Source organism: Aethina tumida, chromosome 4 (assembly GCF_024364675.1).
Source record: "Aethina tumida isolate Nest 87 chromosome 4, icAetTumi1.1, whole genome shotgun sequence".
Classification (NCBI taxonomy): domain Eukaryota; kingdom Metazoa; phylum Arthropoda; class Insecta; order Coleoptera; family Nitidulidae; genus Aethina; species Aethina tumida.
This window is the reverse complement of record NC_065438.1, coordinates 3,372,220-3,391,911: the sequence shown is the minus strand read 5'-3', so window position 1 is coordinate 3,391,911 and position 19,692 is coordinate 3,372,220. Positions and strand designations below refer to the sequence as shown.

Genomic DNA, 19,692 nt, shown 5'->3' with positions numbered 1-19,692 from the left:
TTGAGTCTTGTATAAATAATTTTCATAGTCTTATATTATAGGATTAATGCTGATTATCCATCTAACATATTTGAGATAACGAAACCTTGTAGTAATATTACTTCTTAGAAAATATTAATTAAAAAATTCTGTTGGGAAAATTGGCGCCCAACTCGTAAAGGCAGAGACAAAACAAAATAATCGGAATGTGTTAATTATTGTATCAAATTTCAAAATAAATTATTAACACACAATTTAAATTGGTATTTTATTATTTATACAATATTACTAAAGTAATTAAAAATATTTAACTTTAAGTCAATTAAAGCTAAGAATAATTTTTACCCTGATAATTGAGATAAAACCTTATTTCCTTCGTTCAGGGATATTATAATTATATCAATTTCATTTTAAAAATTGATTTAAATAACAAACGGAGTATTAAATAATTGAAGATGACTATCACGCCCAACAATTTTTAAATCATTTGGTATTAAAATGGCGCCCAACTTTTTTCATGATATTAAAAAATTTTGTAATATAATTATAAAAGGTATTTAAAAATACATTATAATATTTTGTTACAGCTAATACTACCTTATTAAAAAAAGGTATGTGAAATTTTAATATAACTAATTTACGTTTTTTCATTATTTGTCCGTTACTATAAAATTGGCGCCCAACGTTTTTAATTAGTTTAATCTTAAATAATAATTTCTTTCAAACATTTATTAGTATTAAAAATGTTTTAAACATTTATTTATATAATCAACAATAATAATTCATAAAAAGAATATATTCCTATATTTTTTATAAATTTATTGTTAATTGATGGGCAACATTTTTATATTATTAAAAAATATTGTAATGTAATTAAAAAATGTATTGAAAAATAAATTTATGTATCCATAACATTTTATGGTATTATATGTGAAATTTTAATATAATTAATTTACGTTTTTTTCATTATTTGTTCATTAATATAAAATTGGCGCCCAACGATTTTAGGATTAAAAAATCTAAAATGATAATTTTTAGTGTTATAAATATTAAAAATGTATATTTAAAATATTATTAATAATAATAATTTATAAAATGAATAAACGGATATTTTACTGATTTTGGAAAGTTGTTATCAATCCTCTTAAAATAGCCCATGTATAATTTAAGGACATGCCATAAAAATAATAAATGCACAGGTAACTTTTATTTACTTAGATGAAAATTGTAAACTACACCCAACAAAAATGACTGAAAAGGTTTTAACCTCTTTATATTTACCATTTATAATTTTCTTTTGTGGTGTTCACAGAGAATTTTGAGGACACCTGTTCTTTTTTGAATAGCATTGTATATGTAAAGTAATTTCTAGCAAAAATTAGTTGGGTTACCCACAGTTAAAGATAACAACTTCCTTAAGCTAAAATTTAATTATCTTTGCTCTAATTTCTATGTATGATTTCAGTGGTTTACCAAATATTAAATATTTTATGATAATATATAAAAATAGTCATAGTAAAAAGTTATAAATTATAGAAAAAAATTATAAAATATTAAAAAAATATTTTTATATTTGTATTGTAATTTAGAAATTAAATTGTATAAAGATAAAGGAAGATTGACACAAAAGCCCTATTTGTGTGTTCAAAGTTTCTGCTGTTTACTGTCCACTTTACTCTGCCAAGCTTTGAAATACTGGTTGTTAAAAATCAATATAAAAACTAATGTTAAATCATACGAAAAATTATATATTAATTTGTTTACTACAATAATTCAATCAAATAAATCACAAAATATAGGTGCATTAATATTTTTTTGTACGTATGTTTGTTATTTCTTAACATATTTGATTAGATAGAGATGTGAATTTGGAAGAGGAAATTGAAGGGAAATTAATCTGAAACAGGTGAACAGAAGTCAACTGAAGGCATCCGTGGTGATTTCAACGCCGTGCCGCCAAACCACCTGCCGAAAACCTGAAAATCCGGCAGGAACCAAGCCCGACGAAATCCCCAGCGGCAGATCGGCGGGACGCCGCACAAATCCGCCGTCCCGTTTCCGGTTAATTTATCGCCGACGACGAAAATCCGGCGGTGGAAATGTGTGTGTGTGTGCGTTACGGCGCGGCGTAAAAATAAAGGTGATCCAAACGTCGGGGCTCAGGTTCGAAATGAAGTTTGCTGACCGGCCGACACAATCTTCGCCTGCGCAATCGTCGGCATTGACTGCGAGCACATGTGGGAACTTTTGAAAAGTTTACACGCCACAGTGTTGTGCGAACGGTACACCGATCGGCCAGCTTCTTGCCTGGTCCATCTGATCTTTTGCTGAGTGTTTGGATGCGATGACAACGGACTGGTGAACGTCGTCGATCAGTTTTTCCGTTTTTTCTTTTTCATTTCTTAACTGAAATGGGCGCGTACCGGGACGATGCCCACAGACTATCACGGTGCTACTGGCTACTCATTTTCGTGGCCACCTTTGTTTTCATTCCCCACTATTACGGCTGTTATGTTTCTGCTGAGTCGAAGGTATGTCATCTTGAACACGTTCTTTGTACGAAACGAGGGGATAATCCTTTATTATTTGTTTTTTTTTTGTTTTTGTTTGATGAAACAACGTTTAAGTAGCGCTCCCCACAATTGGATGCATTTTCGACCCCGCTCATATTATATTTAGCCCGCAACAATTTTTATTTATACTTAGATACTTAATTATACCGGCGAACGCACGTGAATACGAAGAGGTTAGAATCTTCAGTCTCTTATGCGGTTGATTCCCATAAAATTACTTGCCATTTAAACAGTTAATTTAGCGGTACTTAAAGAACAATATTTTCTTAAAATTATCTTATCTTATTTAAACATTTTTTTTTTACGATGACATTTGCTAAACTAATTATAATTTAGTTGATAATGTTTATTACAAAACTTTTTATTATTACTATTCCAACCGGATTCATTGATATTTTATATGTAATTATCTAAGTACATATTTATCCTGCCAAATATAAGTAGGTCTATAAATAATTATCTATGTTTTTACTATAAATTACCATAATAACTAATATATCTTTTTTATTAATTAAGAATTAAATTTGTCTTCTATTTTAGTTTGATTAGTATAAATGTGATTGAATTTGACCGACACTATCTTTGTCTCAGTCAACCAGGATGACAATGAACTAGTAAAACATTGTTATCGCACTATTTAATTAGTATCTAGTTTTGTCTATATTAATAGTAGTCTTTTTATAAACCTCAATGTTCATTATATTCCGTGACAACAGTTGGGTTTCCTCAAGAAAAAAATTAGTTGTTATAAAACAATAGGAACATTTATTGAAAATAACCGGTTGGGAGCTCTAAAAGCGACCCGATTTATTTTATCAGTTTCAGACAACAAACCCAAATTTAAAAAACAAAAAAATCATCAGTCTAAATATAGGAACCATTCTAGGAATTTTAAGAGATAGAATTTTAAGAAATTTGTCTTGAAGTTTCTGATATATTTCGACGGGCAGTTTTTTTTTAAAGAAGCAATAAATAAAAACAATAAATTATTCAGGTATTCAATTGGACATTTTTTATAGTGGTGCTAATATTAAAATATTGAGTTATCACGTTTTATTGGCGCCCAACATTTGTTACTTTGGCGCCCAACGTTTTACCTTGGCGCCCAACATTTTTTTTCCTTGGCGCCCAACGTATATATTAGTACAATTAAATATAAATATTTAATTTACCTTTATTTAAATAAATTATAACACTTTTAATAAAATATAAATTTTACTAATAAAATAATTATATATAATTTTACAAATTCTATCACAGAATACTTTAATGTATTATTTAATTTATTTATTTCGTTTATACTTAAATTTTTTGGGCGCCAATATAACATCGACGTTTTTTACTCTAACGTTAATAAAGCTAATAATAAAACTAAAAATGATCATTTTCTTGACATTTATAATAATTATATATTTTTCTGAAACGTTGAAACATAAAAATATAAATGTTTTTAATTATTGTTAAATTTATTGTTTAAAAAGAAAATTTCAAGGATAAATAATTTTAATCTCCAAACTAATAATATAAATATCGTTTATTTTAATGAAAAATGTGTAAATCGTACAATCATAAAAAATGAAATTGCAAATAAATATTTTGTTTTACTTTTTTAAACCTCTTTAGCAGTACTATATCAGCAAATATATTTAAAGTGACTGTTAAATGAGATTTTTAAATTATAAATTTAAAACAAATTTAAGAATATTTGAAATTTTAATATTATTGTAACAATTGCAATATTTTAATATGAATTGAAGTAGTTAATGTATACTTTTTATTAATAGTTTATTGTGGAATGCACAGTCAGGTCGTAAAAAGTTCCCTCGTAACAATAATGATAATTAGCACAACCCATAATTCAGAAATACATGTAACAATTATTTTTGGTGAGAAAAACAAATATTTTAGTAATAATCACAGAAATAGTTGAAGTTTATGTAGCATAAAAAGTATAATTTATAATTCTGTAACTGCTTACTCAATTTTATTTACCAAAATATCAATGAACATACACAATATATCAAAATTCAGTCTGATTCTCAACATTTTACACCGTTTTCAGTATTCTATTCAAAAGATATCAGGGGAAGAAGTTCTTGTGACCTCCCTGTATATTGAAGATCAAGGTGACGTCGCCTTAGCATAAAATTTATTCGTTTCCTTATAAATAAATTCATTATACAATTTTAAAATTATTTTTATTATTAAAAATTATTCTCCTCACATTTATTATTCGAAATTCATATTAATATTCAGACAAAAATACATTGTTTTAATTCAACTTAAAATTGAAACATTATTAATATGCCACACGCATCAGTATAAACCATCATTTTATTTATAAGCTAAATTGCATTACATTAAATTTCGCTTTGCATAATAATATGCGTAAATAAATATACCGAAGCTTCAATTCAATATCATTTTTTGTAATGTTTTTTTTTTTACATGTATGAATGAAGTTTTACAACTTTCTTTCAAGTGGGCTATTTTTACTCCCAGGATGTTTTTTATGTGGATAATAAAACGGTGGGCAAAAATACACTTACCAATCACCCCAATTTTTCACGCTTGAATTAAATTAAGGCCCATTATTTTGTTTATTTATTACCACGACTGTCGTAATGACCGAATTGAAATTTATTCAAAATCAAAACCTTATCGACGGCCATAAATAAAGCCAGATAAGTATATTTTTACTAGGAAATAATTGTGAATATGTAAAATATGAAAATATCGTTTTCAACTGCTAAAATAACTATAAGTGAATCGTTGGAAGCTTTGGAGGATACAGTTTAGTAAATATTGCACAAATTTCCCACGTCTAAAATCTACTTTACAACTTTAAAGTCGGGAAATTGAACTATTTTCAGACACAAATGGCATTGCTTGGGGTAACATTAATAAACTAAATTTATGTTTCCGAGTTGAAAATATAAAAGATGTCTCAATCTTCGCAACAGACATTTTCCCTCAACGCCTCCGAAAGAAATCAAACGTGCATTTTATTATCGACACACGAACGAATAATTGAATTTGATTACTTTATTGTCCGTGCCTATTTGGGTCGGCGATTACTACTGTTTGTAATAAATTTTATACTGGTCGATTACATCAAAAAGTAATCTAACAAATGACGTAATTTTAAACCAGCAAATCCAATAGAGATTTTTTGTAGTTAATTATATTTGTAAACAATGTCGCATTATCTGTATCGATTATTTTTATTTTGATAGGCACAAGAGCGGATGTTTATGACGAATACTTAGAGGCACTGTTTTATCTGTAATGGGAACTGCTCAATTTGTCACTTATCAATGATTGTGAGAAATTTCCGTAACACAACTTGTTGGTGGTGTTTAAATTTAACCCCCGTGTTTAAATATCCACCAAAATTCACATTTCAAAAGTTTAGAGTTTTTGTTTAATTGGTGAGGATACACAAGGAGCAATTTTTTGGTCTTTGCCACATTTTTTAACAAAAATATGTGTCATCATGTACACCTTGGTTCAGCTTACACAATTTTTTCCAATCAAAAAATGTAGATTTGCTTGTGTTGCTTGTCCACAATTAAACTTGTACAATTTGTCACTTCAACAATAATAGGATATTTGTGTAAAAATTTTTTGCATTGTTCCGAGTCCAGTTGTGCATGACAGTTTTAATCAGCAGTGAACGGTCGGACGTCTTGTAAACATGAGTGGCTGTCCCATAACAGTTGTGACACACCTCTTCTCGTCGTCCGAGAAGAAAAGTACCACTGCATTGCCTTTCTGGGAAACAAAGACAGTGATTTGGATTACCGGCGGTTGCATCATGATATTTTTCGTTTAATTCGCCCCGGTTCTCGGAACCACTGGTTGAATTGTGTGTGATTAATATTTTTGGAAATGGGATTAAGTTTATTTATGTCGAGTTGAGTGGGGTTACTGACTGATTAATTATGAATGTGTTTTATTATTTCGCCATTAGTTTTGTGCTGACTTTTAACGGTGCACTGTAACCACTGTAACTGACTTACATACATATTTATAAACCACTGATGATGTATATTTGCTAAGAACAATCATTAGGATCATTACTATGAAATGGTGTGAATAAACAGGCAAATATTAGTGATTGTAATTCTTGTGAAACATGATATGTATCATATAAGCTAAGTTTTAATTGAAACAAATATTAAGAAATTGAGGTTGAAGGCTTGAAAGTCTTCTATGTAAAAATTCATAGAAGCTAAATAATAATAATAAAAAAACAAACAGAAAAAATGAATCTAAAGAATTTAATATATAAAAAGTCCATTCTAATTAATGAAAAATGAAGCAAAAAAGGGGTTAAAATATCTAAAAAATTAAAATATATGACTTAAATAATCTAAATAGTTCAAACAATCTTATGAACCCAAAATTGAAAATAAAAAATATAAAAAATTAAAAAAATTAAGTAATTAAAATAATTAGAAAAAGATTAAAAAAGTTCCTGAAAAATTAATATAAAACAAAAAGTTTAAAAAACCTAAAGAATCTAAATATATTAAACATGTTTATGTATGTGAAATTTTAAATAATAAAAGTAATAAATGTTGGGCGCCAAAAAAATTAGAAATGTTGGGCGCCAAAATTTCAAACGTTGGGCGCCAAAGTAACAAATGTTGGGCGCCACTTTTTTATCAGGACTTTGGTCTATATAGAAAAGTCTATAGAAGTTTAAGTTTTAGCCTTTAATGGGACCGAAAAATCTAAAAGATTTTAAATTTTTTATAAATCTCTAGTTTCTAAAAATTAGTTAAACAATGATTCTGAAGAATCAATATAAAAATTTAAAAATAAACGCATAAAGTAGTAATTTTTTACTCTCAAGAATCTCCAGAATGAGACAAAATTGAATTATTTGAAGAATGAGAACATAAAAATAATTTGATGAATACAAAAAAGTCTAATTTTAAATAAAAAAATGTGCAATCTAAAGAATTTAGGGTATTTGAAGAATGAAGTTCTATTGTCTGGACAATTCTGGAGAAGATTTAATAAAAATAATTTAAATTTAAAGGAATGTAAAAAAGAAAAATGATAATTTTCTAATGTAATATAAAAAAACTCTTGATATATTATAATATAATGTTTATTAAACCCATTATCAAGTTCAGTGGCCTTTTATTTATAGATTGCATAACATATTTGTCATGTAATTTTTACCTGTGTACATCATCGGCGCAAATAAACAAATACACATTGGGCAACATTTTAATATGGAGGAGACACTCTTTATTATTAGAGGCAAACGCCACTCACGATTATTTATAGACAATAATTAAAATGCATTTATGGTCGCATTAACGTCGCCCACAACCTGATGATCTCGTCCATTCATGAAATCAAGATAATCGATAGCACAGAATTCCTTGTTGTACAACCAACAAAAAATTCCACCTCGCCAAAAAATTCCGAAATTGATTCGAAACACATACAATAAATCAGTCCTGCGGCATTAAATTTTGTTAGATGGATGTATTTAAACTGGCAGAAATAAAATATTGCATGGCGCAGCGCAAATTCTGATACTGAAAGTTTTCAAATTGAGTCAAATTGAGAGAATGCAAAGTTTTGATTTAATTACATGAACTTGTAAATTTACCCTTTCGAGTAATTGGATATGTATTCGCCCCAACCATCCGCATAACGAATTTACTTCTAATTATTACCATATACATTATGATTAACTTTAAATATCAGATATTGGGAAAGTTTTGTTTTCGCTTGAATCCCAAGCAATGCTCAAGACGTCGGGACGAAACCTAATTAACATTTTAACGGCTTTATCCAATTATTGCTAAGTGTTTTAAACAATATAAGTCAATCAACCCCTTGTGTATTATTCTCCCAGTTTACAACGTCTAATTATTCCTCATTGTTGTTAAAAAAACAGGCATTAAAATTTTTTTAACAATGATTTTTTGTCCTCTAATTAAATTCGAAAAAATTCCTAATAATGATTGCAGATTTAATTAGCTTTGGGGTCAATAAGAACATAAATTATATGCTAATTTTAGTTTTATGGTCGGCAATAATTATCTTACTGATAAATTACATAATTTTTGCGACAACAGAGGAACCGAAATAATGTTATGTATGCATTAGCAAACGTTTGTGGCCCACACATTTATGTGACGAAGAATTAACATGTTTTATTCAGTTAGCTTATCGCCAAGGTTATAAGCCACTAATCACATATGATATCCTGCATAAACAAGATGAACTATTATAACTAAGCGAAATTCAATCCACTTGATTCTGTGATTTATTTGGAGTTAGTCATATGAGTTTGAGACGTCCACGTGGTGCCAAAAATCCACTTCACACATTTAGTATTTGGCCCAACGAGTCAATGTTGTCAATTAAAGAATTTACACACGTTTAACCACAACGAATTTAATACCAGCCACAACAAGATTTACGAATAACGTTTGAATTATACATGATGCATGTGCATGTTAGTTTTCAAGTGCAAGAACTCGAACGCCCGATATGAAAAGTCTCGTCCCACACAAAAACAAGTTTCCTTTTGCGCAAAATGTCTTTTAGTATTTATTTATAACTGACACGGGCTCAAATCCCATGGATCTTCATTACGAGAGGCGGGGAAAGATTACGGGGACGGTGCTAACGATGCAAACCTAATCTCGGAAGTTTTTGAATGCCAAACATCAAAATGTGGCGTTAAATAATAATATGTATGGGCCATTAACTTTATTTAATTAAAACAAAACTTTGCGCATGCAAAACTGCAAAACAAGGGAAATTACTTTTTAAAAAGGAAATATTCGTATGGGCAACAAACTAATCCAAAGTTTAATTTTTAAAGTTTTCTGTTAATTTAGATTTATTAATTTTTTTTTTGTACTACAAACACTTTTTTACTTTATTTAAGGTCATATAAATATTTCAGTTTATGTTGATTTAATTAGGTTGTATTATTTTCAGTTAATTCATCAACTAATCATTTCTTAGAATTAGCTTTAAATTACTTTAGTTTCCTGTTTTCATCAATGAACTGTTACATTATCCTCATTAGATATTTTGAACTCATTTTATAACTTCATTATATTTATATTAAATATTTTTTTTTTATTAATTTTGGAACTATAAATTCATAATTAGTTGTCTAGAATATTTGTTTCAACCTATTTTATATAGATAATTAAACAATTATTAGTTTAGTATTATTAAATCAGTATTAATTTAATATAATAATATAATATTATTTTAAATGTGCAAAGTCTTCAATAAACTAAAATTTCTTATTTAGGTGCTTAAAAACTTTATTAATTAATTAAAGTATATATAGATATTATTCTTTAGATTTTTTAAATCCATTTTATATTTTTTTTAAACACTTATTTTTTATTAATTTCAAAGCTACAAATTCATAATTCATCTGTTTATATTATTTGTTTATTTAAGTCATCAATATACTTACTTATTAATTAATTACTTAATAAACTCGTAATATAACAATATTATGTTTTAGATTTTGAAACTATTTTATAGCTTCATTAAATTTCTATTAAATACTTATTTTTTACAATTTAGTTAGTTTAATTTACAATTAATTACTTAAAACATATGTTTTAACTTATTTTATGTAGTGAATTATAAAATTATAAGTTTAATTATTATTATTAGTTTATTAAATTAGTATTAATTTAATTGTTATATTATTTTAAATGTACTAATTCATGAATAAATTAACTAATTAACTAAAATATACCAATATTATTATTCTTTTTATTTATTACATTAATTAAACATATAAGTTTTATAGATTGTTTAACATATTTTAATTAAATAGTTGTTTTAGAGTAGTTAATATGTATATTATAACTCCATTGTTGAACTGTTAATCTGTAAACATTAACGTAATTTAGAATCTCTTTGTGTTGCTGTAACAAAACATTTATTTTATTTTGTGCAATTATAAATATTATTTTAAATTTTATTACGTTACTATTTGTTACATTCATGGAATTAATAATTTGAGCATATATTTTATAAATTATTCAGGTTTTTATTTCTATTTATTTTAAATTTTATTACTTCATTATTTATTGCATTATTGAAATTTGTTCAGTTCATCATATTTTTTTAGTTGCTGAAACCGCAATTTTATTTGCATTTTTTTAAAGATTGTTAAATTTATTATTGATATAATATACAGACCACTTCCTGCAGCTATTTATATTCTAAAGTTGAACTATGCTGTTTTTGTTAAATTAATTAAAAAACACATATATACTTCCTTAAATAATAAATTTTAATAATATTTTTAGAAAAATTTCCATTTTTTTTTAATTCGTCGTAATTTCTTTCTTAATTTTTGGTCTTTACGTCTGTAGAGTATTTTTTTATATAATTTTTAAAAAAATATATATTTAATTACCTAAATTATCTTTCTTGATTTTGATTGGACATTTTTTAATATTTTTCTTATATAGCCATTTTGTTTGTTTTATAAGATAAATAATTATTTCTTCAGAAACTTTTTAGAATTCTGTACTTCAAAAACTTCTTTAAAAGCTTATTTTCTCTGAATTAAAAAGTTCACTTATTTTAATACTATTTATTATGCATCTACTGATAAAATACTTAATTTATTAAATATTGTTAAGGTCTTTACATTTTTCTAGTTTATTACCCAAATTTCCGCTGATTTCTAATTTTTGCTATTGCTTTTGTTAATATTTAATTTTTTTAATAAATATTTTACAGTGTATTTTCTGTAGAGAGTTTTGTATCTTTATTGCTTCTAATTGTACTTTTATATTTATACTTAGATTCTTCAGAATCTTTTGTGTTTTAATATAACAAATTTTTAACTTTTTCATAGAAACTTGTTTGGAGTCGTCCACCCCATTGATCACTTACTCAGTCATATTTTTTATGGGTACATAAAACATTCTTCAGAAGCAGTTTATTCCTAACACTCTTGACAGATTTAAAAGTTCCCTTAGACAAGATAAATTCGATGTGTAAATATGAATTATTCGCAATGATTCAGAAAACATATTTTGGCGTTCGCACTCGTATGCAATCTATAAATAAATAAGGCCATTGAACTTGATAATGGCTTAAGTGCACCCACTATTTTTTCGTCGGATCATTTCCCGAAACTTATTCTTTCTGTTGCAGCACTTCATTTCGGGATCAATCCCCACTAAATTTAAATAACACAAACATTTCCTGTACGCTGCAACGGCAATATTATATTTACAAATACAGAAATATCTCTATAACACTATTGTTCAATATAGAATGCCTTGTTGCCTCAAGGGAAATTTCATCTGTTACTTATCGAAGTACACTGCACTGATAAAATCCATTCATTCTTGTCTATATTTACTAAAAACTGTTTATTGCTCGAGCCCATTTAAGAAGGTATAACGTAAAAGATGCAGCAAATATTAGTACGGTGCATCTGCAATCTAATTTGATGCTATCTAAATAAGGGGTTCATTATTCAAGGGGATTCTGTTTGCGTTCTTGTCCTATTTATAGATTTAAATACTTCACTGTTGTGAACTGTGGATATCACCACGATTGACAAAAGATTGTTTACATACAGGGTGATTTTTTTGACCTATAATACTTTAAACTGTGTCGAGGAACACTTAAATTCATAATTTGGTCATTTCACATGGGATAACATAGTAGCTTTCTGGTGGGGCAGGGGGTAACTTAAATGGGGACTCCTCTGTCTCATTTCAAGAGTTTTATTGCTTGAAATATTTGAAACTTTTATGTTATAAAAGACTAAGAGAAGTACTTGTAACTAACTCACCCTGTATATAAACGGAGACATTTTTGGCTTTTTTAATTGTCACAGATACAAACGAAAAGACAAGTTCATGAAACCTCTGAGTTAGTTTAGTACCAATGTATTTTCACAGCAGGAAGACTAAGAGAAAGACTTGTAACTAACTCACCCTGTATATAAACGGAGACATTTTTGGCTTTTTTAATTGTCACAGATATAAACGAAAAGAAATTTTTATAAAACCCTCGAGTTAGTTTAGTACCAATATATTTTCACAGCAGGAAGACTAAGAGAAGTACTTGTAACTAACTCACTCTGTATATAGACGGAGATATTTTTGTCTTTTTTAATTGTCACAGATACAAACGAAAAGAAATTTTTATAAAACCCTCGAGTTAGTTTAGTACCAATGTTTTTTTCACAGCAGGAAGACTAAGAGAAGTACTTGTAACTAACTCACCCTGTATATAGACGGAGATATTTTTGGCTTTTTTAATTGTCACAGATACAAACGAAAAGAAATTTTTATAAAACCCTCGAGTTAGTTTAGTACCAATGTTTTTTCACAGCAGGAAGACTAAGAGAAGTACTTGTAACTAACTCACCCTGTATATAGACGGAGATATTTTTGGCTTTTTTAATTGTCACAGATACATACGAAAAGAAATTTTTATAAAACCCTCGAGTTAGTTTAGTACCAATGTTTTTTCACAGCAGGAAGACTAAGAGAAGTACTTGTAACTAACTCACCCTGTATATAGACGGAGATATTTTTGGCTTTTTTAATTGTCACAGATACAAACGAAAAGAAATTTTTATAAAACCCTCGAGTTAGTTTAGTACCAATGTTTTTTTCACAGCAGGAAGACTAAGAGAAGTCCTTGTAACTAACTCACCCTGTATATAAACGGAGACATTTTTTGCTTTTTTAATTGACACAAACACAAACGAAAAGAAATTTTCATAAAACCCCTGAGTTAGTTTAGTACCAATGTTTTTTCACAGCAGGAAGACTAAGAGAAGTACTTGTAACTAACTCACCCTGTATATAGACGGAGATATTTTTGGCTTTTTTAATTGTCACAGATACATACGAAAAGAAATTTTTATAAAACCCTCGAGTTAGTTTAGTACCAATGTTTTTTCACAGCAGGAAGACTAAGAGAAGTACTTGTAACTAACTCACCCTGTATATAGACGGAGATATTTTTGGCTTTTTTAATTGTCACAGATACAAACGAAAAGAAATTTTTATAAAACCCTCGAGTTAGTTTAGTACCAATGTTTTTTTCACAGCAGGAAGACTAAGAGAAGTCCTTGTAACTAACTCACCCTGTATATAAACGGAGACATTTTTTGCTTTTTTAATTGACACAAACACAAACGAAAAGAAATTTTCATAAAACCCCTGAGTTAGTTTAGTACCAATGTTTTTTCACAGCAGGAAGACTAAGAGAAGTACTTGTAACTAACTCACCCTGTATATAGACGGAGATATTTTTGGCTTTTTTAATTGTCACAGATACAAACGAAAAGAAATTTTTATAAAACACTCGAGTTAGTTTAGTACCAATGTTTTTTCACAGTAGGAAGACTAAGAGAAGTACTTGTAACTAACTCACCCTGTATATAGACGGAGATATTTTTGGCTTTTTTAATTGTCACAGATACAAACGAAAAGAAATTTTTATAAAACCCTCGAGTTAGTTTAGTACCAATGTTTTTTCACAGTAGGAAGACTAAGAGAAGTACTTGTAACTAACTCACCCTGTATATAGACGGAGTTATTTTTGGCTTTTTTAATTGATTCAAATACAAACAAAAAGAAATTTTCATAAGACCCCTGAGTTAGTTTAGTACCAATGTATTTTCACAGCAGGAAGACTAAGATAAGTTCTTGTAACTAATTCACCCTGTATATAGATGGAGACATTTTTGGCTTTTTTAATTGACACAAATACAAACGAAAAGAAATTTTTATAAAACCCTCGAGTTAGTTTAGTACCAATGTTTTTTCACAGCAGGAAGACTAAGAGAAAGACTTGTAACTAACTCACCCTGTATATAAACGGAGACATTTTTTGCTTTTCTAATTGTCACAAATACAAACGAAAAGACAAGTTCATAAAATCCCTGAGTTAGTTTAGTACCAATGTATTTTCACAGCAGGAAGACTAAGATAAGTACTTGTAACTAACTCACCCTGTATATAGACGGAGATATTTTTGGCTTTTTTAATTGACACAAATACAAACGAAAAGAAATTTTTATAAAACCCTCGAGTTAGTTTAGTACTAATGTATTTTCACAGCAGGAAGTCTAAGAGAAGTACTTGTAACTAACTCACCCTGTATATAAACGGAGACATTTTTTGCTTTTCTAATTGTCACAAATACAAACGAAAAGACAAGTTTATAAAATCCCTGAGTTAGTTTAGTACCAATATATTTTCACAGCAGGAATACTAAGAGAAGTACTTGTAACTAACTCACCCTGTATATAGACGGAGATATTTTTGGCTTTTTTAATTGACACAAATACAAACGAAAAGAAATTTTCATAAACCTTAAGGGTTGAGTAACAATTGTAAGAATTATTTTTAATATTTATGAGGCAATCAATTTTATAATTTAAGTTTTCAGTTTACGAGAGTTGTTTCGTCATAAAACCTCGCAGATAAGAAATGTAATTTCTCACTTGTGTTTTTACATTCCTACATGTTTTCCACGAACCTCTGTACGTACGAAAACCGCATTAGAAAAAAATTCCTAACAATTTTCCCGTATCAGGACTTTGATTTGCTCGGACGTTTATATTTGTCCAAGCAAGAGCTTATTTCCACCACTTTCGTTCCGGTCACGTTCCGGACTTTTACGGTTACTTTTTTTATTATTAATTATTATTATACGTATTTGAATAACCCGAAACTGTTATAAAATGCGCGGTTGCCGGTTCGGGAACGAGTGCAATACTTGTTCTGGACGAAAAAGGAATTGTTTTAACGAGCCCAACTCATAGTAACGACCTTTTGTCCACTTTGTTGCTCACCGATCGCAGCGGCCGTTTGCGAACCGCCGATAAATTATTTATTTATTTGCCGCAATCTGTTGATGTTTATGAGGAATGTAAAGTATGACCTGCCAACCTAAATAACTAATTATAAATTAACCACGTTTTCACCTATTATATTTAATGTAGCTAACAATTATTGCCAAGACAGCTCTATAATTTTAACTGATTTGCCCTTAATTGTTTTAAAAAAATATAATATATTCATGGAGTTATTTAGATTTTAGATTTCATTCTCTAAATTGAATATTATTGTACTATTGTTAATATTATTAATACTATAAAATATTTTTAATTTTATAAAATTTATTAATCTTCTTAGTTTTATTAAATTTATTAATATCAAGAAATTGTAAAAGTAATTATATTTTTTTAAAATTTTATCAAATAAATTCTATTAAATCAATTTTTTCACTACTTTTAATTATTAATTAAGTACAATTTATTAGTTTAGTATTTATTTAAAAAAGGCTTTAAATGTATTTTTAAGAAATTTATATTTTCTGATTTAGAAAATAATATTTAATAAATTCAAATAAAAAAAATTAGGTATTTTTACATTTTAGATTGTAACATTTTATTAAAAAAAATGTCTTTAATTGATTTAAAAAATTAATAATATATTCGTAGATTTATTTTGATTTTAGATTTGATGTTTTAAATTGAATTTTTTATAATATTAAATATATAACTGTTGTTAATATTATTAACTTAATACTAAATAGTAAATTTAATTTTAACATTATCTTAAAAAGGGAAAGTGACATATTTTATTACAACATCTGACAATTACTTTCAATTAATCCATAAACTTTTCTTTGATTAATAATTGTAAATGATCCTAAAAAACTAAAACAAAAAAATTAAAAATTAATTTAGTAAATTAAAAATAATATAAAATAAAATTTTGTTTTTTAGTTTTATAAAATTTTTTAATATTATCTCAAGAAATTGTTAAATTTATTTTATTTCTTTAAAATTTTACCATACAAATTTTAATAAGTAATTTTTTTAGTACTTTTTAGTTTAATAATTATGAGAAATTTTAAAATTTTAAAACAAGTAGATTTATAAAATATTGTATCTTTTTATGTTTACGATTTTTTAAGAAATAATTGTACAAATTAACAATATTTTTTAATATAAAAATATAATATTTATAAATTTAAATAAAAAAATAAGTATTTAAGTATAAATAAAGAATTGTAACATTTTAATAAAAAATAGCTTTAAATATACTTTTAAGAAATAAAAAATTGTCAAATATAAAGAATAAATTTGGTAAATTAAAAATAGAGTAAAATAAAATTTTAGCTTAATTTAAGTTAATTTTTTGTATTTTTTTTTTTTATTTTAATAATTATCAAAGATTTAATATTTAAATATAAAATATACTAAAAATTTAGACAATTTTTTTTGTAAAAAAAATAATATTTAATAAATTTAAATAAAAAAATATGTATAAATAAACGATTGAAACACTTTATTAAGAAAGGACTTTAATCTTTAACAATAAGATACTTTTTAATATAAAATTTAATTTAGTAAATTTAAGAATAATACAAAATAAATTATTTTTATTGCATTAAATTTATTAAGAAATTGTAATTTTTATATTTATTTAAAATTTTAATATATAAATTTTATTAAATCCATTTATTTTTCAGTATTTTTTACTTTAATAATTATGAAAAATTTAAATAAATAAGTATAAAATAGACTTTTATTTTTATTAATTTATTTTTAAGAAATTTAGAGAATCGTTCAATTTAATATAAAAAAAGAACTTTAAAATAAAAAATAATATTTAATAAATTTAAATAAAAAATTTAGATATTTATGTTATTTTAGATTGTAACATTTTATTAATAATGAATTTGGCTTTAATTGTTTTAAATCATGGAGTTTTTTAGATTTTAGATTTGATTTTCTAAATTGATTTTTTATAATATTAAGGTACTATTGTTCCTATTATTAATGTATTACTAAACAGGACATTTAATTTTAAAATCTGGATTATCTAAAAAAGGAAGAGTGACATATTTTGGTACCAAATCTAACAATTACTCTCAATTAATCGATAAACTTATCTTTGAATGAAACTTCCTAAAAACAACCTCAATAAATGACGAAATATTTTGTTAAAAGCAATGGTCACAATGCATTGATTATGAGATGAACAAATCCAAAGTCAATAGCACGATTGCACGTGTAGGTTTTTGACTTCAGTGAAAGTTATATAATAACACAATGATCATTGAATAAAAAATAATAATTTGTATGCACGTCTCGACTCAGTCTCAATCAATTAGCGACCGTACAATATATGCTGTGTCAATTACCAAGCACGGTACATCTATTAATAGAAAATGACACCTAAACAGATAACAAAATTGTTTAAGACTATAAAAGCACTTTTTAACACTGAGCTTTTGTCAAATAACTTGTGTGTTTGTGATTAATTTTTATTATTGTTGTTGAGGATGAGTTAACATTTGCAACCTTGGTGTTAACAATAATTTGTGAGAAAGTTGTCAAAATTATGTATTTGTTGAAATGGTGTGGTTTGTTTACAAGATATCACAAGGTCGACTATTTATATTCACCATGCAATGTCCATAAAGCATATTTTTATCCAAATCTAATATTAGTGATAATGAGTGCTAGGAACTATAATTAATTCATTCAGTGAAGAAAACGGCTAAACAAATAACCAAGAAGGCCGGAAAAATTGTCATTCATAGGGCGAGATTCAGTTGTCACCTTGCTGACTCACATTCGATTGTACCTGGGACTTTACGAGCGAAGGGTTTGTCCGTTACGACTGTCCGAAAGATTAATGCCTAAATCCCTTATCTTAACAAGTTTCCACTGTGTCAATTGTCAATTGCCCCGATTAACATATCAAATTTTAAACACGCCAACCAGTCAGCATCGAATTACCGAATTCCTTAACGGCTCTGCTGGGCAATAAATTTCGGAAGTTTTTTCTCGCAGACGCGTCAGTTTTCAGCCGTCATATCCAGTAATTACGTCAACAGTTCCAGCATCTGTAACGCACTGCTCAAAAGTGTGGGCATCTTAAAGCTAGAACCGTTTTATTCAAACCAAAAGCCATTGGAAAGGATCTCGATCCGGTTTGGTTCACGTCCAGTAACCACCGGAGCACATTACCCGAATTATTACACCGGCACAACTTAGTTATGGAAAAAATTATTTAATGCCCCCCCAAATAAATTACTTCATCGACATGAATCAATTCCACTATCGGCGATCTCGGATCAAGGCAATTATTTTAATTGGCCCACTCCGTTTGTTTATTGGCCAAATACGTCACTTAAATCGTGGGGGCTGTTGCTATATATATATACATATACCCATTTTTTTCGTTCTTGTTGTGCGTTATTTAATTTAACAGCCATTTAATTCCGCAGTTTTTGCCTTTTTGTTTTAATTTGGAACCGTCGGTTTCTTTATTATTTATGCTAAGTTGTTATACCGGTTTGTGGTTGAGACTGGCCTGAATGCTAAAATACTTTAAATGTGCAAGGCTCTGTATTAGTCGGAGAGATGTGTTATATAATTCAGTGATTTTTCTGTAGCACGTGGAATTATTTTAAATTATTGACAAAATAAAAATAGAGGCGTAAAACATTGCATTATATATTTACTTATTATTATATTATAAATAATGAACAACATTTGTATAAATCAAAATATACATCAGACCTTAAAACATTTTAGCACAATTTTATGTTAATATATATTAACAAACATAAAAAAAGAAACTAAAGTAAGCAAAATTTGAATTAAACAATATGTAATAAGTAACTTTAAATGTACTTTTAAGAAATAAGAAATTGTTTAATATGAAAAATTAATTTTGTAACTATATATTTGTAAAAATTAAATTTAGTAAATCAAAAATAAAATATAATCTTTTAGTTTTATTAAATTTATAAATATTATCTCAAGAAATTGTAAAAGTTTTTACATTTATTTAAAATTTTACCATACACATTATATTAAGTTGATTTTTTTTTAATATTTTTTTATTTTTATAATTATGAAAAATTTTAAAATTAAAAAAAAATAAAGGTTTATAAAATAGACTATTGTGTTTTTTATATTTAATAAAGCTTATTTTTAAGAAATTTAGAATATAAAAAATAATAGTTATAAATTTAAATAAAATTAGGTATTTAGTAAGTATAAATAAAAAATAGCTTTAATTATACTTTTAAGAAATAAGAAATTTTC

General features: G+C 26.8%; 1 protein-coding gene across 1 annotated transcript in view; it reads left to right on the top strand.

Moving 5' to 3' along the window:
• Positions 1 to 1,834: 1,834 nt before the first annotated feature.
• Positions 1,835 to 19,692, top strand: part of LOC126265310 (basement membrane-specific heparan sulfate proteoglycan core protein-like) — a 90,107-nt gene continuing 72,249 nt past the window's right edge. Inside the window, exon 1 of the mRNA XM_049966307.1 lies at positions 1,835 to 2,510. Within this exon, the coding sequence (XP_049822264.1) occupies positions 2,391 to 2,510 (120 nt within the window). The 5' untranslated portion in view covers positions 1,835 to 2,390. The remainder of the gene's footprint in view (positions 2,511 to 19,692) is intronic.